At 40.8% G+C, this 25,079-nt stretch overlaps 1 protein-coding gene across 1 annotated transcript in view; it reads left to right on the top strand.

Annotated features, from left to right (window-relative positions):
- Positions 1-25,079, top strand: part of TENM1 (teneurin transmembrane protein 1) — a 353,539-nt gene that overhangs the window by 236,032 nt on the left and 92,428 nt on the right. The window contains exons 12-13 of the mRNA XM_075513171.1: positions 9,307-9,492; positions 13,011-13,157. Coding sequence (XP_075369286.1) covers positions 9,307-9,492; positions 13,011-13,157 — 333 coding nt within the window. The remainder of the gene's footprint in view (positions 1-9,306; positions 9,493-13,010; positions 13,158-25,079) is intronic.

Below are 25,079 nucleotides of genomic sequence, written 5' to 3'. Positions count from 1 at the left end.
GCATAGCTTTCATAGCTTTCATCTCACTCATTACTGCTCACGATAGATCGTTCTGGACTGCTTTCTTACTAGTCTCCTGATCAAATAAAATATCGAACAAGGTAGATGTTGCACGGCATTTCCTTTTGTGGTTCTCGGTGTATTGTGAAGGATTTCAGAGCTTGTTAGGCAGAGTATGAATCTCCAGTGACGACTGTAATCTCACTGCTTTACAAGACGTACAACTTGAAATCAAACAGCGGAGACAAATTATGAAACAGGACCAAATTTGACAAGGAAACTCCACATTATTTGGGAGACACGGTGTTTAAAAAACGTCCTGGTCAGAATACTGCGTGGGTCTCCTCACCCTTGTGCCAGTCTAATCTTCCTTGCTGTTAGGTTACGCTTCTGCTCATTTATTTTAAACATTTCCCACAAAGGCCTTGTCCGACCTGCCAACCTGTATCATCTCCAAGAAAGAGACAGGTTCTGCAGCTGGAGTCTCTTGTGTGGCAAGCACAGAATAATTGTATCCTGCTTTACACCAGTACTATGGCTGGGTAAACAGAGATATACCCAATGGCAAATGAGTAATCCTTTGCAGTGGTATCGGTTTTCAGAGCTTTGGCTGCCCAAAATGAAATATCTGTTAGTATGTTTACCATTACCAGTCCAGATTCATCAGGCCTGTATTGATTAAATTTTTGCACTGTAAAAATACCATTTTGAACCACAGCGAAATCAATAAAGGGTAAGGTTTTTTATATGTACAAATTGGATTTGGATCAGGAAGAAAATATTCTTCATCAGATGAAAAATAAAGCTGAAAAAAAAAGTGTGATAAAAGATCTAAGAAGGCAAAAAAGTTTCTCTGTCGTTTCCCCTGCCTCTGCTGTGTTTGCCCTTTGGACCCTTCTGTCTCTCCACTGATTACTCTTCTACACAAATAAATTTTCAGGCAAATTGAGGCTCCCAGTTTAGAAAAGATACTTTCAAATAGGTGTAGCATTATCAGAAGCTACATTACAGTTTCTTAAAAAATGCAATTACATTCATATATTTTGAGACACACAATAATGTTAATGGCAGCCTTCCTACTAGAAGTCGGAAGAGCTATTTATAGAGTACTTAATGCATCAGAAATAAGTTCAATGAGATGATGCTAGGATTATTTCCAGAAAGCAATTAAAACCGTCACTAGATTGATGGTGAAACGTTCTGAGTAACAAACAGTGAGGCTATGGCATTTTCGTTCCAGTGGTTTTATTTTATGTGTTGTGGCCTGTGGTAAGAAGATAAGAAAGGTAGTTAGATATCTGTGAGGCAACACATCTGAAAGGTTTTCTGCATAAAGCTTACAGTAGAAAGGTTTAAAATGAAACAGTGTTTGGAGAATGGAGAAGTTTTGCTTTGGTAGAAATAGTTGACCATTGTGCGGTAATTGTGTCTGAATTATCCCAAATAATAGTCAGGGCTGGGTGAAGTTGAGATTGCCCCATTTTCTTCTGAAGGCACTGACTATTCAATAGTACTTTTCTGCAACTCTTGTCTCTCTGAGGAAGACCCGACCTCCTGAAGTACCTCGTTGCCTCCCAGTAGAACACCTCCTGGGATAATGCAGTTCATAGAAAAGCACCAGGATCAAACCTTTATTCGGTTAGAGTGGTTTCAGCTGTGCTATTTTTCAGTTGCCAGTGAGACCACCCAAAAGCTTATTTACTGGAATCACTAATTTATTTCATAGCAAAACCAGTAGATCTACTGAAGAGAAAATAAGGAATCAGTCATGTAAACGTGAGGGAAAGGGGGTTCTAAATACAGGTCCAAGTAATAGAAGACATCAGGAAGGTGCAAGAAAGGAATGATATTTAAGGAGTTTAAGGAATGTCCACGTGTTTGTGTAACGCATGGAAAACTGTAAATAGTTGTAATACCTTATGAGCCTCTCTAACACCGTTCAGAGCCAGAAATGAGGGCAAATATGATTTGGAGTAGGACCTGTTTTCTCCTTGAGAATTTTTCCAAAATCATTCCTCTTCTTCTTAACATAGCTTTATATGCTTGCTACAGTCTCTTGTTTCATGACACTGTCAGAAAGGATAAATATCAATAGCTAAATAAATTTAAACATTCTAGTCTGATAACAGACTGTAACAGAAAACTATTTCAGACACAAATCTCTCAGGTTGGGTGAGATGAATCTCACTCTTTGTGTCTTTTGTTGGGATGGGCCACCAAGTCCCACTTTGTGCAAGAGCAGAATCTTTGGAAATGACTGTGGAAATTATTTTGGAAGTATATGTGAGAACAAATTCAATGCAATAGTTTTGCAGTGTTCATGTAATTAACATTAAAGTGTCGCTTTGAGTTTCTTCACACAAATATAACAAACCACTCAAACTCACAAATTGTTGTGGTATCGCGGGATGACCTTTAATATATTTCATTGTCGGTTGTAAGCGTGCAATGCATGGAGAGAAGGACAAGAAGCATGGGAAATTTAGACTGAGGGAATATTTGTCTGTGAAGATAGTCTGGTGGTGGTATGGATTACCTAGTCCTGTTGTAGGTTCTCTGTTGCTGGGAGCTTTTAAGGGATGCCAGGTATGATTTCATTTGGAACAAGGAAGAACAGATGATCATGTGAAGTCCTTTGCACCTCTATTTTCTATAAATCTGCATTAAAATAAGTAGACGGGGCTATGCATATAGATACCTGTCAGAACTGTGTGTTGTTTTAGTATTCTGACAGTAGAGCAGTAGAGGCTTTTTTTTTTTTTTTTTTTTTTTGCCAAGCAGTTGTCAGTCATTCAGTGATGATCTATCATATTGATTTATTTTTGATTGCACCAAATTTCCTATACAGTTCTATGGCTTTTTCCCATCACGTGTTCCTTGGTGGTGTGAAGGATAGGGAGAAGGTGTAGCAGGGATTGTTGGGGAACGCACCTTTGCTGCCTCTTCCACGCAGGAACCTGACTTCTGTTTGCTGGAGGAAACATGTTCACAAAAACCTGGCAGCTGACAGCCAAAGACTTCAAAAGTAATGTTTTGCAGACACTTCCAAGTCCCTTTGATTTCCAGCTCGGGCTTGAAGAGCAGGTGCGACTGCATACTGGCATAGCCCATGGAATACTTCTCTGTTGCCTCTGTCCCTAGCTTGATGGTTTATTGGCATAGCTGTGGTTGGCTAAGAACGTAAAAAATTGCACACCTACCTGACATACTGTGACGCCGTTGGGGAAGCCTAGATCAGATGCAGTTATGACATCCAGATGGTCAAATGAGTTTATTAAAATCAGGAAAATAATTTAAGCTGTACCATAAAAAGAACATCTCTTCTAGTACAGATATGGAAAACGCGGTATCGACATTAAACCTCTGTAGTGCGCTCTCTCAGGTAACCTGGTCTAGTGGGGACAACTTTCCATTAGGTTTTACTGAAAAAAAATAGCTCAAGTGCTTTTGAAACTCCTCAAACTTTACATTTTTGAACTTTTTTGTGGTGTAAAAGATTATATTAATAAAGTCAGTTGCGGAAAATGAAAGCTAGAACAGAGTTGTCTCCAGAACACAGCGGGAAGGTAATTTAAAAAGCTCAGGAACATTGTTGAAATTATCATGCAAGCTTATTAAATGCAATGTATATTTAAATTGAAAAAGCTTTCTTTATTAGGCCTAGATAGGTGATTTTTTGCTGCCTCCAGCAGTTAAGCTTAGTGGGTGAAAGTCAGGATAGATTAATTTCTAATCTTTATGGAAAACCATTTATTAAAAAACGGATAGCAAAATTATGAATATGGTACTTAAGGTTTAGACTGTCTGTAGAACAGGACTCACCACTGAATGTGAAGAAAAGTAAAATGAAAGTGTTTTCGTAGTATTTGACCACTTTTGTTTACATACAGTTTTGTATTCTTAGTATGATTTTCTAAGAGTTATTTCTGAAACATGTCGAATTAACGTTAAAAGCTTCCCTTATCATTACAAATTATAAAATATTTAGCTTTAATTTCCCTTTTCATATCACATAAGTAGAAACTTATTATAAAACACATTTGAAAGAACTCATTGTTGACTTAGGTAATTAAAATGAAGAGTGTGGAGTGAATTTTTAATGCTTTTTAGATTAGCTCAGCAATGATCAACATATTTGTCTCCTTCTCAAGAATACGTACAAATAATGCTTCACAGATCGCATTTGCCTTCCTTCAAGAAAATCAATGAGCATTCAGAATTAAGGACATGTCAGTAAAAATTCTAGACTGAGTTGAACATTTTTTAAGTTTCTTACTCATTAATTGGTTTAAGTCTAAGGACTCTGAATTTTGGATTTGATAAAGACTGTATTTCATTAAAGTCTATAAGAAACTGCAGGGGTCGGCTGAGGCCAGCTCCCAGCAATCTGCCAGCACGTTGCTTGCAGTGAGTCTGCACAGCTGAGCTTTTTTTTAAATAAGGACATTAACTGTCCAGCCCTCCACTTACAGAACCTTGTTTTGATTGCAAAGCGTACAGGTACAAAAACTGAAACAGGGCCATGAATTACTGCGAATTAGGGTGACTCTGTTGGTTTCGTGGGAACCATGAAAATTCACGCCAGCTGAGGATCTGGCCCGTTAGGCACAGACCAGCCTTCAACCCACCACGCTCCGCAAGATCTGCCTGGAGCTCAGGCAAGCAAGCTGGGCAGGCTATATCCCACTCAACAATGACAAAGAGGAGTGGGAGAGAAGAGGTGGCTTTCATGTAAGCCTACAAGCCTAAACACCAACACAGTTGAGGGCCTTAACGAATTGTGTGTGTTGCACTGTACTTTGTGAGAATGATTGGCAATTAATGTAACAGCATAAGTAAAGGCTTGTGATAGAATACCCCCGAGTTGACTTTTCTAATCCAAACTGTACCTCTTGTCACCTGCCTCCCTTCTTACCTTAAATAAGTCACCTCCCCCTTGCCTTTGTCCTTTGCAGTCTTGTCTGATGGCACAGCTTGTGGCTCCTCAGCAGGACAGTCCCCGGCCAGGCTGTGATCTGCATCTCCTCCCTTGCCCTGCCTGTGTTGCGTCTTTGATCCCTCAGTGGGCTGATTTAGCTCAGCAAGCTGTCAGATATTAACCCAGGAAAATAAAGTGAATAATTATCTGCCGGTTTCATGATCTGAATCAGCTCACCACAGTTTCAGATAAGCTCCAGACAGAGCCAAGAGATGGATGGAGAGGAGAGGGCGTGGAATGGCTGTTTCAATCAGAGGGGACATCTTTGGCTGCCTCAACTACCGCACCCACCCACAGCTCAAAGCCCTTGCCCCGCTGTGCTGGTCCCTTGTGGAGTACCCACTGCATTTTGGGGTGCTTGAGTCCTGTAGGACCAACTGCTATGGAAGGAGGAAGATGCTCCATGGAGCGGAACACTTGCATGATGTCTTGACTTGCTGTCCAACTTCAGTGCTGTCTGAATTTTTACCCCATCAGCTTTGTTTGAAGCTCTTTACCTATTTCAAGTCATTGTCTTGTTTCCCATTGCATTCAGTCACTGTCCACACACTTGAGTATCTCATTTTGTCTAGTCTGCTGTGGAAACCCAGTCTCTCCATACAAACACAAATGCTAATGTGGTTCCGTGCTATGCTGATATTTCTGTACTTGTTTATCTATAGGAGGAGCTAAGGAATTGTTTTGCATTTAAAAATAGGACAACCTGAACTGATAATGCTTCTTTTTTTAATCTTAGCTGTTTGAATTAGCTGTGGATTAAAGCTGCAGGTACTACCAAGGCATTAATAGGATGATGTTAGGCCTGATTTCCCTTGCTTTGCATGAGAAGTCTGGGGAGAATCTTGGATTTGCATGGCAGAAGAATACATTATCACTGTAAACAGCATTTCTGAAGCCTCATATTAAATCACCAAAACAATTGCAAGTCTCAAGATTGGCCTCAGTGACCATAAAGTATGAGTGGGCTGAGCAGCAGGACAGCTAGGGTAACTGAGGAAAGAGTCTGGTCCAAACTGAGAAACCAGGTTTCATTACACCTGGTGCTTACAGAACTGGTTTTGATTTGCATCAAAGAAGTTTTAGATTAAATATTTGAGGGGGAAAACGCATAACCAGAAGGAAAGGCAAGAGCTAGGTAAGATCATTGCAGCATTCCTTTGCTGGAGCAGGTTTGACAGATGTTTATTTGGTAACAATTTTTACTCGGTCACTGGTATCAGTTACTGGTATCTGATTACTGTGCCCTGAATTGCTGGCAGAAATGAGGTGTGAAAACTGAATAACTGGGTGCAGGACAACTAACCTAACATTTCCTATCACACAGAGCCAGTTTGGGGTCCAGACCTTGTGCTGCTCTGCTGTCTTTCCAAGACAGTGTGGTTGGGATAGAGGAAGCCACCGTATTCCAATAGGGGAAAAATAAAGGAAAATTTGTTTGGCTGTGTATGATCTTATGTGGGAAAATAGAATTAAAAAAAGGAGCCTTGTGAGTGAAGACTATATACTGACTGGCCTAGGATATTCTTTGATGAGACAGGAATTCTTGTATCTCTACTTCATTAATCTGATTGAATTTATGAGCTTAAGCAGTGTTTAAACATTTTATTCCTCATGTGAAACATGGGGAAAACAATGGAAAACTTTCAAACATTTTAAGATCTATTTAATTTTGGGGTTGTAGAATAGGAATATGTGCAAGATCTATGTCCCTACGGGAAGGATGTGCCTACATTGCCTTGGGCTCCATGCTGCTATTTCTTTTGTTTGTTTGGAAGATGAGTTTGTCGTGATTAGGCTGCTGGATAGACAGACAGAGGTGAGGCAGGCGTGCATGCCATGTGTGGGAACGTGTACAAGGTTTTCCACCGCTGGTTCTTTGACTTATTTACAGATAGAGAAGTGGTGGGAGCTGCTGACACGATCGGAAGCTCTATGTATCGCTTTGTTTCCCCGCTTCAGCTCTTCCAGCCTGCGTTGGCATTTCTGTATACCGATGCCTACAGTACTCCCCGAAGTTTTGGCATCGGTTGAATTAAGCCAGTCCCACAACTGCAAAACAATATGTAGCAGAGGCTCAATCCAGAAGAGTCAAAAAAACCATCTACTCCACTTTCCCCAGCATAGTGTAAGCTACAGAATATTTCTTAAAATCCTCTTAACAATCTTTGCCACGTACAGTCAAATACCAAAAGCAGTAATTATAACGAACGAGAGGGAGATCAGGAGAGATCAAAGGCATCCCTCTAGCAGCCTATGTCCTTGAAGTAGCAGGTAATTTGTTAGATTTAATTCTCAGGAGTTAGCCCATGCCCCAAGCTATAAAGGTAGGTTAAAATAATACCAGTGGTCCTCTGGCAGTCTGGCCTGGGGGTGATTCTTTTGTGATCCCAGATCTGGTGGGATCGGCTGACTGCCTGATCCTGGGAGCAAGTATTTGGGCGAGTTCAGTACCAATGAAATAACAGAGCGAGTCCCCCCTGTGGTCCTCTGAGCAGTCTCCCAGGTTTCCGAGGAACAAACAAGTAACAAAACAAAAAAGCCAAGCCAAATTATGCAGCAAGGGGGAAGAAAACCTTCCCAGTACCTGCAGGCAGGCAGTCCAAGGCATGAAGCATTAGATTAATACGTGACGAGCAGGCAGCAATCTAGTCTTTCTAAGGGATAATGCCCCAGGCTCAGCACAGTTTTCCACTTGAATATAGCAGAGCAGTCTCTTTCCTTGTCTTATATACTCTTTTGCAGGAATATCATCAGATAATTATGTTTATCTTGTACTCCAGTATAACCCAAGTCCCTGTCTGAATAGTAAAATTAGTTATTTTTTATGTAGCTGATTTTGACTTCCTCAGGACAGTACTTCACAGTTGCTTTTTCTGATGTTTTTCTTAGGTCCTTTACCACGCCTTCCGCTTCTGAAGGTGATTTTGAGTTTGACCATGCTCTTCCAGTTTGTCAGTGATTCGTTCCATTGCACTCTGTGCCATCAGCCTGGCTATTAATGAAAATAAGGGCTAGACTCTAACTCGCGACAGAGCCTGGCACGTCTGCGATGTCACTGTGCAGCTTCGTTTCTGTGCTGCTTTTTTCTTTGTGTTAAAATGATTGGAATTGATAAGATTTCAATTTAAACTTCAAAAACTTTGCTTGGTATATACAGTGACAGCATTTGTCACTACAGATGCTTTTAAGAATGTTTATATACAATAGTTCCAAGATATAAATGATCATTGTTTAAAATCTGTCAAGGGAAAAATCTTGCCACAACTAAATATGTAACACTGACATTTTGAAATCAGAGCAGACATGATTATTTGGCTTACACTTGTAGTGCTATCAGCTGCTTTCCAAGAGGAAGAAGGAGGAAACATTTCTGTGGCAGGTTAATTGCAGAATAACAAGCAAATTCTGTCTCTTGACACTAATTATTCTAAATAAATTCAAACTACATGGAACCTTTTTATAATGAAGCCATTCTTTTCACAGAACAACTTTAGTCTAAGTGGAAGTAGAATTGCAATTGGCATATTGTGATGTATTGAAACAATTCAGGACTTTCATTCCACTTCACTATAAGTGGTGTTCTATAATGCCCAGGTAGAGAAATTGTTCTGAGTGCAATGAAGGAGGTACTCCTGCCTTCCCGAAACAGCTTTTCTGGTTTCTTAGCAGTTGGCTCATGAGAGTCAGGAAGGAAAAAAGTTTTAATCCTTAAAAGCCATTTTAGAACTAGGCAGACCTGCGTGGCCTGTGAGTCAGGTAATATTGTATACTGCCATCAGAGCAGGGTGCTTGCTCTTCTTCTTTCTCACTCTTACCTTTCTGGTGGCTCTTCTTACTGTAAGTGAAAGCCATTTTGCCATCACTACAAATGTCTGAATATCTCAAAGGCTTTTGCTTGTATGTATTTCGTGTGCCACTTTATCCTGTAATTCAGCTCACTTGCAATATCTGAGTTTATAATAGATTTCAGAACTGAGCCAGTGGGACCTGGGAACAGATATGGCATGCTGTTATTAAAGGCCTCAGCTGAAATCAGTCAAAAGATACAGACTTCTTTGTGTCATTGTTTTCTGGTTTAGACCCATTGCCCTACCATATGCAAAGCCATCATTTTTGCAGTCCCCACCCCAAACAAATAAATGATCTTGCTAGTTAACTGCTAAAGAAGGAGCCTGCGAGATTGTGTAAGGTCTGTCCTGGGTGATGAAATCCCATATTTGATCCAATTGATGAGTGATACTAGTACAGAAGTGATTAAATTTAGTGCAAAGCCTATTTGCGGTATGAAACTGCTGGTTCACATTATGTATTTTTGTAATCCCATGCAGAGCTGTGTACCCTGGACTGTGGCAGCCATGGTGTCTGCTCAAGAGGGATATGCCAGTGTGAAGAGGGCTGGGTGGGACCCACCTGTGAAGAACGTACCTGCCACTCTCACTGTGCTGAGCACGGCCAGTGCAAGGACGGGAAGTGTGAGTGCAGCCCTGGATGGGAAGGGGACCACTGCACCATTGGTAAGGGTGTTTTGTACCTCTAGAAATAAAATACGTAAAATCTTCACCAGTTACGCAAAGATCTGCCATAGCCATCAGTCTGATTCAAGTCGTTTTGGAAAAACAGAGACCTGGAATCAGGCCAGGTGTAAAAAGGTGCCTCTGCACTGATGGTGCACAGAGTAGCAACTCAGTGCAGCTCTCTCTTTAGAGGAAATAACACGGATGAATTATTTTTTTAAAAAACACACAGAAGAACGATATCTCAGTCCTAAAATATCTTTGGATTGTGTTCGTATGTGAACTCAGGACAGAAAAAAATGTTTAAGAAATAGAAGGTGTGAGGGAATGAAGCTATTATTCAGCTTAAGTAATTCTTGCATTAAATCTCTTGCCTTCATGTCTGAGGATTTACATATTTTACTTATTACTAGAGGTGGTTTTTCTGTGGCTGGCTTCTAACACTATTCCTAATAAGGTAAAGCTTTCAGATCTTTTTAGAAATCATTACTCTACTATACAAATGTAATAGTTATATTTCTAATGAAATACGACAGGTTTTTGTAAAGTCTAATAGTGTTTCTCCCTAAAATGTCCCAGAGCAAGATTATTCATAAACATTTTAATTGCTTATAATAGCAATGTATCTAATTTTCAGAGCTAAGCAGTGTAAGCTTTCATGCTTGCTTCCTGAAAAAAAGGTAGAATGTTTTATCTTGATCTTGATCATTTTAAGATAATTCTTTCACTGGCTCTAGAATTTACTAAATCAGATTTTCTAAATCAAGAATTAGGTTTGTGAAGGGGGAACGGTCTAATTTTCTAAAGAGCGTGTAGAGCAAATCCAGAAAAGGACCAAAAGAATTAAAAAGAGAAATAGAGCTGCTCTTCACATTGTAGGCACTGCCAAGTATGGCCTAAGCTGTCCTCTGCGTGCTTGTCATCAAATGGAGAACAATCACATAGGCGGTGTGTTTTGATCACCGTAGCAGGAATAGATCTGACTGCGGTAAGAGGGAGACACTTTATATCGAACCAACAGGTGGCAAGCCATAAGCAAATGGTGTCTGTATTTTCGTTTGGGTACAGAAGTTCAATCCATCTCAGTTTTGTTCTTTTCTTTTTTAAGCTCACTACTTAGATGCTGTTCGAGGTAAGTTTTTCATATCAGCATTGCGAAAGAATAATGAAAAGATACAAAAGTATTGGGAACGGAGTGTTTTGTGTTACCTGTTTTGTCTGAGCCTCTGTACTGCTGAGTTGCCAGAATAGATAAAACATTTGTTTATGGAGACATAGATAGATAGATAGATAGATAGATAGATAGATAGATAGATAGATAGATATACACACACAGAGACAGAGAGAGATTTACAGAAGAAAATGCAGTTTTTAACAAATAATGTGCTCAACTCATTTGCAAAGTTGTAGCAATGTAAGCATGTTTCATGTGGCCACCTGATGTGCTATGTTAGGCAAATCAGTTTTTTGCTCTCGCTTACCATTCCGAAGTAATGACAGAGTTGAGGACTTGCTCAAAAAACTTTGTGTTGATCCTGTCTTCCATGAGAGCAAAAATTTTCTTTTTTTTTTTTTTGTCATTTGTGCTTGAAGTAAGTTTCTTTTGATAGAGAAGTACATTTTTTTAAAAGCTGTCTGTGCTAGATGTGATATAGTTCTCTTCAAATCATTTGATACAAGAGTTAAATTTTATGTTGTTTTGTCTGGTGCTCTTCATTTGATTTCCATGCCTTGCCGCAGGTCCTGCTTATTCATGTCAGCACAAGTACCTTCCCCGAGTTTGGCAGCAGTCCCTCCATCCTAGCCATGCTGCGCGGAGCAATGATGCACATTGCCCCTCGCAAAAATGCTGCTAGCTGAAACATCAAACTAGCCAATATTCCAGAAAGACCTGGGTGTTTGTTTTGTATTTATTATGTTATTTCTTCAGAATTAGATAATAAAATCATGTAGGCATTCATTTGATTACATTTATAGTCTTGGAGGATAACCACACACAGCAGCAAAATATAATCATATACAAGAAATGAATTAACTCAGCAGGACAGTGAATTGAAGTGGAAAAACATCCCCGTTACCCAGAACAGCCCTCACATCCTGCCCTTTCCCCCAACTCCCCGAAAGAGGCAAGTAATTGGCTTTTATAGTTCATGTGGTGGTTGCCAACCTCATGCTATTTTAGAGCAGCGACTTCCAGAATTCCAACGTGAGCAAACGGTGCCACCCGTCTCCAGCTCTTCCGAGCAAGAGGGTCAGACTCTCCAGTCTCCCTGTTTGCAGATGTGATTGATAAACTGTGCTGAGGGTGAGAAGGAGAGAGATGATGTGTCTTGTCTAAAGTTGCCAGGAAATGTGCTGCATGCTGGGCTGTAAGTCACAACCTGACAGACCGGTCGTACAGATTCTCTGACTCTGGTCGGCTCCTCCACAGTCCTTTTGGAGCATCTTGGGGCTGCCAAACACACATGAGAACTGAGGCCTCTTCTTTCTTTCTCAAAAAAAATTCTCTCTGATAACACGTAAGTGTTGATGTTCACTATCAAGTACAGAAGGGCTTTCAGTTCCTGTGTGTCCATGCTGGCAAAAAGAAAGGAGCCCTCTTAGAAGGGATGCCACTTGCGCTGTTAAGCTTATTGCTGAGCTTTATCCATTGTCCTTTGGCTCCATGTGTGACATGGTGAGGATTTGACAAATGTCGGAGCTGGCACTAAACTGTGCAAGCAGATGGACATGAGTGTACACATCCAAGAGACAATTCCTCTCTCACTCTTACAGGCAAGAGATCTAGCTGAGAATGTCCAAATTACTATTGATTCAGAGCGTACGAGTATATAATCCAGAGGATGCTACAGTCATTGTTCCAGTTTTGATCTAGAATCAGAGCCACTAAAGGGCAAGTGTTTGTCATATTTGAATCGGCTATAATGTGAAGGAAGCGGAACTGAACATTGGAAGGAAAGCTCCCTCATTTGCCTTCTGTGGAAAGAGTTGTTTTGTAGCATAAATCAAATTGGCCTTTTCTCAGGCAGCAGAGTATTTACGAACAGAATAAAAAGGTCACCTCCACTCCCTGCAATGCGTGGGATTATGTCCACAAATGCCAGTTTGTCATTTAAACAATATTTGCCACGTACGTCTTTGATGATATAAACATTTATTATGTATATACCTTCCTTTGTGATCTACAACTTCTTTTTCAATAAGTAGAGAAAGAGATGGACTTGGCAGACTGTTAAATATATTCTTAGAAGTTTACTCACTTTTTTCGTGTGCACAAAATGTTACACACTAAAAAATCCTCATTCGTCACTGAGAAACGACTTTTGGGCAAGCAAAGGGAGGGACCAGGATGGGGATTTTTCCATATTTGGCCAAAAATATAAATGGCTTGCAAGGGAGCTGTGATCATTTGAAGGCAGCAAGTATAATACTATATGAAAGACTGTTAAAGAATACTTGCAACTGTAAAAGAAGAGAACTCCTCCATGAAGGCTTCTTTTTTACGTTTTCTTCTCTAGATGGCTGCCCAGGTCTCTGTTATGGAAATGGGAGGTGCACTCTTGATCAGAATGGATGGCACTGTGTTTGTCAAGTGGGCTGGAGTGGCTCGGGATGTAACGTTGTCATGGAAATGGTGTGTGGAGATAACCTGGACAATGATGGAGGTATGATACATAATTCATGTCCCTCTGTTTATTTGTCACATCCTTGATTGTCATTTGAATCTACAGTTTTGGTGTATGTTTTCCTTTTTATCACAGAATGTCAATGTTTGTCTGTTTGCTCAAGACAGTTGTTCCACTGACTTCACCTGAAGCAGTGCAGTGAGGGAACAGACCCTTGGGCTGGATGTTATTCAAGGCAGAAGTTATGTATGTGCCGTACCTCTCATCCCAGTACTTGATTTTTTTCGTTAAAAAAGAAAAGTGTAACAAGTAATTTCTTCTCTCTCCTTTCCACTCTACCTCATAACTCTGTCACCTATTTCAGAAAAGACAGCCAATGGATACCCAAATGAAAAGACCTCTGTGCCTGTCAAAATGCATCCAGAGTTTAGTCTTATGTTAATATTAAATGAATACATTTGCAAGCATAAAGCATACATTTAGAGATGCTTTTTTAACATTCGTCTCTTTCTTAATGTTTCCACTGAGGCACAGCACAGTTCTTGCAATTATCTGCACCTACACTGGAACGACTGTTGAGTAAGCTAGTGTAGAAAGTACGCAGAAGTCATTTTTGAGAGTACCGTAAACAGAGCCCTGTACTAAAATAATCATTTGCCCTTTTCCACCAGTTGAACCAGGGCGTTTGGCAGTAGGTCCTCCCTACCTCAGACCTCTGATTCATTCAGTCTGGATTCATTCTAAGGCTGTGTAAGTTTTAGGTTTGCTGGGAAAAACGTAGTTCTTTCATAAGTTAGTCTCTGCCTCCTTTCCAGTAGTTCATTCGAATACACGAGCTAGTGCATTTTTTTCAGGAAAATCATCCAGACTCTATTTCAAACTTACCAGTGGGAGAAAAGCCACAATATTCCTCACTGATTGTTCTCGGAGTTAATTATTTTTCCGGCCTATTTTAGGAATACTCATTTACTGGACAGTCAAGAAGGACTATTACTTTCCTCTCCTTTACTTACTACCATCCTTTACAGCGTGCTTGCCCCCGTACTCGGAGCTGCGCAGCTTTCTCATTCAGACTGTGAATACATCAGCCCCAAGCACAGTTCCATTTTTTTCCTTAGATTGTACACTGAGATGTATTGAAATATGTATTATCTTACTGTGTCACACTTCCAGACCATCTCAGTGTCTTGGGTGAGATCTCATACCCCACTGTAGTGTCAAACCTTAGCACAATGATTGTCTGTTTTCTTCTAGGTCATTGATAAATTAAGCTTGATTTAGGGCTGAGGTCACTGTGGGACCTCAATAGAAACATTCTGACTCAGTGATGATTCCTCATTTACAGATATATTTTGAGACCTTCTGATTTTGTATCCTGTGGGCTCTAAGACCATGCTGTCCTTTGGCAAAGGCTTCCTCGTTTCTGAACCCCATTCAAAATCGCCTTATTCCTCTCTTATCCTTCCTTTTCCACCTTATTTCCAAGGCGTCTCACAACCGTCTCTCTGCCCCCTCTCTCCGCTCCTGCGCTGGTGTGTATCCCTTTCCCACAAGGTCCCACAGCTGGCATCGCTGCCCCCCGCGTGCTCTCCCATCTGGCTGGTGCTCTCCCCTGCTGTCCGAGCCACTGACTCACTCGCCTGCACTCTTAAATCTGTCCACAAAACCCCTCTTTAGCCTGTAATGTATGTAAAGCATTTTCAGATACACTCTATGAGCTGGCTCTGTATAAACTGCCCTGTATTGTGGTTTTGAGTGCTTTATATTCTGCAATAACGGTGAGTTATTGAAAGAGTTGGCAGTTTTAACTCTAAATCTCCTTGAATTTGTCAGTTTAAGGCAGACACTTAACATCATTTCACTGCAAGTTTAAAAGTAATTTTCTTTTTCCTTTTTAATGGCAACATAACATGGACTAGGACAGCTCTGTTGACATTACAATTAGAGATAAGTGCAGAGAGAAATATTTAATTAATCTGACTACTACAGATGGGCTATATGTAATTAAGTTTCCTTCACAATCAATTTTATATAAGAAAATAAAATTATATCTACATATTAAAACCACTTCTTATATATGAAGTTCATAGGACCTGATTTGGCATAAGCATCAATTAGAAAAATTCCCCTAAAGTCATTGGAGTTATACCAGTGTTACATTAATACGAAATCAGAAGCTGCTTCCTAGTGTTTCGGGGTTTGTATACAGACACAGCAGTAAAATCAGAAATTAGGAGAGAGACATGACGCTACCTGTTAAGTCCTCTTTGCTGGGAGGTTGTGCCTTAGACTGTGAGAATATTACGGTGGCATAACGAGTTACCATCCATCAAGCTACATAACTGGATTAGGTTCATAAAGGTGGAAGCTATTAACGTTTTTGCCTGCAGTTGTGGTGAGTTAAGAGCATGCACTCCGTTGAGTTACAGAAACGCAGCTGACAGGTTGTAACTTCCTAAGCCGTTAGGCTGTGATCACATTCAGCCAGAGACACATAGCCCAAGAGATCATGCTCTAGACCTAATTTAGCGCTGTTGTATTTTCCAAATCATGGTATTCTCACCTAGCAAAGGTCTTATTCATTCCAGTTGTGTTTAAATCAAACATTTATATCTCAGTCCCTTAGGAGGTGTTTTGTGCTTCGAGTTAGTTAGGAGGAAGTCACAACCAAAGAACAAAGCTCTAGTAAAGTTGAAAAATTATTATTTCAAACAAACTCTAATTTCCGGAGTTAGGCAGAGTGATAATTTTGTCTAGTTTCCAGTTGATTTATTATATGGTACTTTCAGAGACTGAAAAACTGAGATTTTTACTATCTAAAAATACATTCAAATACATGGTAGAAAAAACGTGTTAGAAAATGAAGTATTTTATTAGTTCCAACTGTAGGCATTGAATAATGTCATTTATTTGGCACGAGGAAGTGTTAGTGGTATTGTTTGGTCTGTAGTAACAGCACAAAAGCTTTGGGAGGGAGGAAGTCTTGAATTCATTTTTTAAGGACTGGTATGTTGGTATAAAGGTAAGCCACAAGCATATTCACAGGCATCCCGGTTCGGCAGACACTGGAAGCACCGAGTTCCCCATCAGTGCAGTTATCTGTGGTGAGAAGGTTAAACACGTGCGGAAATACTTTCCTGAGCAGGGAGCGTACTATTTCTTTTAGAGCCCCGTTAGTATACGCTGTGCCTTGTACCCTGACTGTACCATAACTGCCTTTCCCATTCCATCTCATAACTCTCTGTTAGCTTTTTCCTACTTGCAGACTTAAGGGCATGTTTACCTGTTCAAATATCACTACAAATATCATTGAAAAGGTCTTAGCATTATAACAGATGCACGGCGGCATGGTTTGCACTTGTTCTTGTGGAGTGCATCTGCAGTCTGTTAGCAGTGTGATGTCCATTAAATAATGCCAAGGAGTCAAGCAGATGTCCTTTGCAGTGGGGCCTTTCCCTCGCCGTGCCTTCCCTCAGCATCACATCATTCCGCATTTCTTATTCTCCTTCTTTCCTTGTCATGACTGACATGATTTCATTTTCAGTTTATAAGATCACCATTCAGTGCCTCTGAGCAGGTCATTTTCTCTTGTCCTGCCATTACTTTAGACTCATTTGGAAGCTTCAGTAGCTCCAGGAGATTGCTTGAAAGCTCTGCTGAGTTCTGCGCAGGCGAGTGCCCGTGTCCCAGGCGCGAGGAGGCAGAGCGTGCTGCCGCAGCCCTGGGACGCGCGGGGCGCTGGGCATCAGCTCGCAGGTCACCCCCCGCCCTGCCAAGCCGCAGTTTACCTGCTCTTCTGACATATATTTGCATTGCTGCTGCACCTGCAGGTCTTTGTCTTAAGCTGAAAGTTGCAGCCAGTCACTCCCATTCATTTTGAGGTACTGGAGCGCGTACAGAGAAGGGCAACGAAGCTGGTGAAGGGTCTGGAGCACAAGTCTTATGAGGAGCGGCTGAGGGAGCTGGGACTGTTTAGCCTGGAGAAAAGGAGGCTGAGGGGAGACCTCATCGCTCTCTACAACTACCTGAAAGGAGGTTGTAGAGAGGTGGGGGTCGGTCTCTTCTCCCAGGTAACAAGTGATAGGACAAGAGGAAATGGCCTCAAGTTGCGCCAGGGGAGGTTTAGACTGGGTATGAGGAAATTTTACTTCACTGAAAGGGTTATCAAGCATTGGAACAGACTGCCCAGGGAAGTGGTTGAGTCGCCATCCCTGGAGGTATTTAAAGGACGTTTGGATGAGGTGCTTAGAGACATGGTGTAGTGGTGGTTTTTGGCAGTGTTAGGTTTATGGTTGGACTCGATGATCTTAAAGGTCTTTTCCAACCTATATGATTCTGTGATTCTGTGATTCTGTGATTTCTTTGATACGGATCTCTCTCTTAAATTTGCCTGGCTCTCTTTTCATCGTTTGCTTTTTCTTTCGTGAATCAATCTTGACTGTTTGTTTTTAAGGAAAATACTATTTACTACAAGCTTTGAATTCTCTTCCAAATATCCCTTCAGTCACTCAGACAGTTATTGTAGCTTTCTCCAGGCTTTTCCAAGCACAAGAAAATATATGACTCAGCATAGCCTTGGGTTGATAACCAGTGCTGCTAAAATATTGATGTATTTCTGACCCATCCATTGGCATTTTAATAACCTATCCATCACAGAGGTATTGAGTCCATGTATAAGTAATATGCTATTATTACACAATATAAATAATACTGATGGGAATGGTTTTCATTGTTGCTGAGCAGCGAGGGCTCCCCAGGGATACTTACAGTTTCTGAAAACCATACCCTGATACATTTGCATTCTCCTGTGTATGGAAGGCCAAACACCCCCGGTACTCGCCGGATGAAACACTCTGCAGCCTTTCCACAGGCACACCGGTGGGTTTCCAGTGTCCTTATCCAAATGCCGGTGTTCCCAGTTAGCAGCCTCCCTGTCTGCCGCATGCTATGTATTATGGCTAAAATTTGAGAAGCAGTTTGGATTAATGCATACGAATAAGCATTAGAGGCTCATGACGGTTACTGCTGCTTAGTCTCTTCTGAAGTTACTCTTTGATTCAGTTTGCTTAGATTTCTGGCAACCCTAATTGGACTTAACTGAGCCTGTGGTGAAACAAGTTGGCACAGGCGTTGTTTAAGGCTTATTTGCAATCTGTAAAAGCAAGCAAGCAAATGTACATTGAAGACTCCTGTGGATTTTTTTTTTTCTTTTTCACAAACAACAATAGTATTGAACAATTGATCGTGCGAGCGTTCCGAAAAGCTCAGATCCTTCAAGTGTTGAGAGTCATGGTGTTGAGTTTTTTAGGTTGTCCTGCATAAGAGTTCAGAGAACAAAATCTGCTTACTGCAAGGAGAAACTTAAAGCCCATTTTTTACTTTCTGTGAAAATGTTCTGGCCGTAGTTCTCACAGCTCTGTCGCTGGCTTGCGCTCGCTGGGATCACTACAGAGGGAGCGGGAGAGCACTTATACAGACACCTCTGGGTTGCTCTGCAGCAGTGAAAATGAAGGTCATTGGTATTACTTATACTAAGTATAGTATATTGCTTAGAGATGGATTTGATTTTCACGTGACTGAGCAAGTGCATTTATTAGTATGTGTGTTTGTGAGTGTGCCTGCATACACGTATATGCATGCACCGTATAAGCATATACACCACTTCTTGTAGTATTCTGGCTTTGGCATTAACCATAAAACTTCAAACCTATTGTAGTTAACTTTAGTAGTGCCTTCTCCATGTGTGACAAAAGCTTAAAGGGGTGAGAACTCTGCTCTTTTAATGAGCAGAAGAATAGCAATTTTAAGTATTATTGCTAACTATTTACGTTTTGCTTGCCAGAACCTAATGATAGTGGATAGTTTATTAAAATGACTAACTCAGTAACATGGGAGGTAGAGCCTGATTGAATATGTGGTTTTCATAGCCAGTTAATAAAGCGTCTCAGCGGTTTAATAGAAAAGAAGCCGCTGTGAAAGTTATTGCATGCTGCACTGGTGAGCTGGGGAAGCCACCGCTGCCGAAATTAGAACCACTTTGTTCTTTGCTTCCCCTACCAGTGACCCCATCCTGTGCCTCTTTAATGTCCTCGGGTGTTCTGCTCCCTAGACAATTTGTGCTAATTGTGAACCCGGATCCATTTTCAGCAACTTGAGTTATTGTGATATTCCCATATTTGCAGTCATGAATTGCAAGTAATTCAAGGGTAGATGAGAAGACTAGAAAAGCCAGGATTTGAAAAGTAGATGGCATAGAGCTGTTCACATCAGGCCCAAAATATGCGACTTATTCCATGTTCTTGCTATTAGCCTATAGCTGACAAAATGCCTTTTTCTTTTCCAACAGTTATTTTATTTTACTGAGGATTTAATCTAGATATTATGTAGCGTATGGAAAGCTCAAATACAAAACATATGAAATACAATCACTGTACAGCATTTGCCCAAACATGGTAAGTAAAGAGGTATATTGCTGGAAAGTAACCAACAGAGAGGCGGGCCCATAGCTCCATCGCCAATTTGTCTGGCTGCTGAAGGTGGTCATCCATGTAGGAGAGAGATTGCTGCATAATGTGTACATTAGAGAATCTGCTGTACCTAGCACAAATGGAGCCTTCCATGACTGCAGTAGAAACATAGCTGAGGAGGTAATTTCATCACACTGGTAGCATTCTTTCCATCATATTCCATCCATTCCTTCCTCAGCAGAGAAGGACCTGGGAGTGTTGGTTGGCAGCTGGCTGAATAGGAGCCAGCAGTGTGCCCAGGTGGCCAAGAAAGCCAATGGCATCCTGGCTTGCATCAGAAATAGCGTGGCCAGCAGGACTAGGGCAGTGATCGTGCCCCTGTACTCGGCACTGGTGAGGCCGCACCTCGAATACTGTGTTCAGTTTTGGGCCCCCCACTACAAGAGAGACATTGAGGGGCTGGAGCGTGTCCAGAGAAGGGCAACGAAGCTGGGGAAGGGTCTGGAGCACAAGGCTGACGGGGAGCGGCTGAGGGAACTGGGGTTGTTCAGCCTGGAGAAGCGGAGGCTGAGGGGAGACCTCATCGCTCTCTACAACTGCCTGAAAGGAGGCTGTAGAGAGGTGGGGTCGGTCTCTTCTCCCAGGTAACAAGTGATAGGACAAGAGGAAATGGCCTCAAGTTGTGCCAGGGGAGGTTTAGACTGGATATGAGGAGATTTTACTTCACTGAAAGGGTTGTCCAGCATTGGAACAGGCTGCCCAGGGAAGTGGTTGAGTCCCCATCGCTGGAGGTATTTAAAGGACGTTTGGATGAGGTGCTTAGGGACATGGTGTAGTGGTGGTCTTGGCAGTGTTAGGTTTACGGTTGGACTCGATGATCTTAAAGGTCTTTTCCAACCTATACAATTCTGTGATTCTGTGATATTACATAAGAAAAATATATATATAAATGTATAAGCAAGAAAATATATTTTGTTTGATGGAAAACATTGTGTGATTCCATTGACACAAACTGCTGACACACTAAATACTAATATCATTCCTTATAGAAAGTTTCCTGAAAGGATCCCTTCCCCAGCAAGGAAATGGGAAAATCTTGTGCTAATTCTGTGGGCTATGGCAATGCAGAGGGGAGTGGTGTGACTGAAAACAGAGCAACTTGTTTTGGCATGCTGTGCCTTTTCTTTGAGGTTGTCTAAATTATTTAAGAATGCTATGAAGTGCTTTTTATCCTCAAGTCGATCTTTGTGAATTCTATTTTAGCAGTAATATTAAAAATATTTTAATTGTCTAATTTACTTACAAAAGCCAAAAATCGCGGTTCATCGTAATCCGTTGCATACGAAACAAGGTACCTGGAAGATGTGAAACCCGGTAATCTCAGACTCGTCCAAATGTGAACCACTTTGTTATATAATCTGTAGTGCACTGTGAAGGTGCCTGACTGCCTTTTATAGAAAATAAATTAAAAAATGCTAATAGCAAAGCAACATCATTTACACCTCTGTAACACATTTTAGTCTGCACCTATGCTGTGATGCAGTTTGTGGTAATTGACAGTAAAAACTTCAGTCTACAGGCTCCCCTGCTGCATGAATTACAGTTTTTGCTGTTTGTAGTAGTTTGTTCATATTCCCGACTGTTGTCTCCTGAGATTTAAAAGAAACCCTGCTGTTTTCTTAACACGGTGAGTTTTTTAATAGTTGATTCCTGATATGAAAACTTAACTAAAAAATGTGGCCATTGGTTGAGAATTGACTAATGTATTTGCAGCATTTTCAAGTGAATGAGTTTGATGTTATAGTTTATAAACAAGATTTATTTGTTTTTCTGGGTTATTCTCCTGGATTGAAAAATCTCATTTCAAATGGGATTGGCTTGTAGAAAATGTTATGCTCACATGCACTTACTAATATGATTTGCATTATCATAAACTGCCTCCGTACGTAACTTGTGATTCTGTACCAGTTTGTTTTACCTGGTTCATTTTAATGGGTATCATGCTGAACTACAGTAGTTTCTTTTTGGGTTTTAGGTTTGGGGTTTTTTCTTTTCTCTTTTAAACAGTCTAAGTTAAAACCAAAGTCTTAAATGAGCCTGAAGTGGAACAAAGATTTTATTGTGGCTTAAGAGTTCCCTCTTTGCCCCGAAATAGGTGTTTTATTCTTTTACTTCAGCACAAAGTGTGAAAAATATTTTTCAGTTTTATCCAAGTTTATTTCTTTTCTGTATGATGTTTGTTTGGAAAAAAGCTAGAAGTTGCATTATTCGGACAATTCTAGTTAATACTTCTTAAATACGTACACCCAGTGGCCTGAGCCAAATATGAGGTGTTAAGAGTCTGTAGAAGAGCTGGTGCTGCTGCACCTCCTGCCTCACTACCCATGGAGCGTCTTCTCTGAGCCTAGCATCTTTCTTCTGTTTCATTCTGCATGGTTGAGAAGGGAGATTGAAATAAATTGTCACCTAATCAATGAAAAGATTAAAAGAATGCAAAAAAAAAAAAAATACAGCATGAGAGAGAGAAGCCGTGAATGATAATCCATAACCTAGAAGGCTCCTACTTTGGATTAACATTTATATTTTGGTTAGCACTTTCTTCCTCTGATGACTTGGTAGCCTTTGCTCCCAAGGCCGTAAGCTATTCCTGGTGTATCCAGCGCCTTGAACATTCGTGGTGCCGTTAGGAGAAATACCATTCTCACCATGGGTTATTCAGATACGCTTCTGGGACTTCACACCCCTGCTAATGGGAAACCCACCCTTTGGTAGCCCTGAGAGCCTGGAGAGGCAAATGAAGCCAGGTGCAAGTAATTCAAACCAAAATAACTCCATTAGCAGAACCTGGAAGAGTTTATAAGATAGTCACTTCGCTGACAAGTAAACTGAAAAAAAAAGATGAAAATTGAGTCTGACTGGAAGATGGAAAACTGCTTTCCCTTTACTTGGTTTCTTTTTGTGTACAGCATGAATGCAGAGTGTTTGTTGCCAGGCATGTAAGCTGTTGACCGAAGCAGAGAAGAATGAGGACTCTATTAGAGAAAGCAAAGTATTTAATTGTTATTTTTGCAGCTATTTCTTTTCTAAGCAAATCTTCGTATTCTAATATTTCTGTGACTTTTCACTTTTATTTCTTACATAAATGAGAGAATCAGGTCAGCTGAGTTCCCATATCTAATGGCTTGTTGACAAGGAAAAAATTAATCAGAATAGCTACTGTGGAATAAATTACTCCAAAATAGCTTCCCCATGGATACTGTTATTCTGAAATAAGTGTGCCTTTTTTCTGATTAGTACTTATTCTGCCAGACCAATGTTTGTCAAGTTTCCCAGGTAGACAGCAGTCAGCTTGTAGAAATTAGTACCTTCCAGAAAGTACCTTGACTCCTTGAACGAGACTTGTCACCGCCATAACCATTCCACCGGCAGAGACCAGCCCTGAATGGCTACGCCTAACCACACCAGAGCCCTCTGCAGGGATCTTCACCAGTATAAAGCAAAAGCAAGAGATCTCAATTTCTTTATCACCTTTTCAAGTCTAGTAGAATTCTTCAGTATTTGCAGTCTTGGAGAATCTACTAGCGATTTGATGCTTTTCAGTTCACTTATTGAGAACGTAGAGAGTTTCATTCCTTGGACAAAAAAGTGGAAACAATAAGAGGAGATATTTTTTCCTTGCAGTTCCAAGCCTGCTCTTCAGGTTTCAACCCAAAAAGCTCTTTTGTTTTTTCATCGGAACACAATGAAAACCCTTCTGGTTCATATCGTGAACTCCTCCATCCACTTCCCGTGTGGTTTTGTTTAGACTGGAGGCCCTTTATTGTTTCAGCTTACTGATTTCCTAGAGGATTTCAATAGCTTTCTAGGTTTTCCTGACTATAAAGAGGCTGCTACACTCAAAGTCAATAAACTCAACGTTGCCCTGTGAAGTTCTTCTCCCACGGCTGGCAAATGCCGGTTGTCTCCAGGACTGGGGGAAAGTGGAAAGAACTTAAAGCATGCACTGACCTGTAGCTGTGCGAGCTTTGCTGGCTCCGAGGGTCTTAGATTATTGTTGCTAGCTCTCTACAGTTGCCCTTGGCTCATTACCACAAAAACTAGCCTGCTCTATCTGATTTCCCAGCTGCACTAGGATAGATTTGTTAACATTTTTTGCTTAGCCAAGCAATTACCTTGCTCAAGGTCAGGCAAGGATTTTCGGATTCCAGGAAAGCCCATTTCATTATACTTGTTTGTTCTGTAGAAGGGCTTTAGCTTTCTTTTCAAAGTGAATATTTTATGCTGTTATTTACTGAGCATTCACACAGTGCAGTGTGCTCTATTGAGAAAAGAGCGGAGTTGGCCGAGGGTTGGTCTCGCACCCATTAGAGTCAATGACAAAACTACAGCAGCTTCCCCGATAACACAGGGTTGCCCTGAGGTACGGTTTTGCAGGCACCAAAGCGCTGGTAAAAACAGAGCATGAAAAGTCAAAGCATGAAGTGAAAATATCTGACAGTATGTTGATCCTATAGCGTTCCGATTTTAACACAAGGGAAATCGATACAGTGATATGATGACTCCACATTTATTTGGGCCGACCTTGTTAAAATTACAAAGAGATGTCTTTGTTGAAGGATGCAATGCCTTAATCTTGCATTAGTCTGCTTGTCAATCCAAGCAAGTTAACAACTGTTAAGTCATAAAATGGATGTTTAAGAAGATAGTTGGACATTTTACTGTGCCTTATTAATTCTGTTTCTGGTTGAGTATGTAATTTAGGCCATTTGGACGTCTAAGCTGCTGATAGGAGCAATTAAATGCCAATAGCCTAATTTTAAGTTTTATTTAGGTGCTTAATTTAGATGCGCTTCAGTGCTTCACTTTTCATCATAAGCTTTGGACATTTGAGTAAATGAATTTCACCCACAAATGTTGTTGTGAGTTTGTCCATGAAGAAATGTAGATTTTTGAAAAAAATCAATTATTTCTCCTAGTTTTCATACTTGGAAATAGAGGGAGGAGGAATAGGTTTATTTTCACTTTCCAAATTTGCTTTCCTGGTGCACACATCCATGGAGAAGACTGTATCTGTCAGGTCACTGGGATAGAGCCCGCATCAAGGTGTGTATTTGTATATCACCGACTACAAAATGAGCGTAGTCATGATTCTGCCCTTTTTGGATCATTCTAGTACTGCAACCAATAAATGAAAAGTAAACATGCTAAAGCACTAATAAAACTGTTGCAGGGCTTAAAATAGAAGTCAGATAGCTGGAACAAGTACCTTTTTTTACTACTGTAGTGAGGATGCTTATGAGAGATAACATTCCAGGCTTCATTATTGCAGACTGGTGAGCAAGTGTATATTCTTCACAGGTGTGAACAGACAGTAGTGACAATAAAGGACTCTCAGAGATATGAGCTGCACGGTGTGGATCACGCACCTGCTGGACTAACAAGTATTGTGTAGTGATTTTCTTCTTCTGCCTGTTCTGCAGTGAAGACAGTCCCG

This window comes from Mycteria americana, chromosome 10, assembly GCF_035582795.1.
Source record: "Mycteria americana isolate JAX WOST 10 ecotype Jacksonville Zoo and Gardens chromosome 10, USCA_MyAme_1.0, whole genome shotgun sequence".
Taxonomy (NCBI): domain Eukaryota; kingdom Metazoa; phylum Chordata; class Aves; order Ciconiiformes; family Ciconiidae; genus Mycteria; species Mycteria americana.
This window is presented reverse-complemented; position numbering and strand designations above follow the sequence as displayed.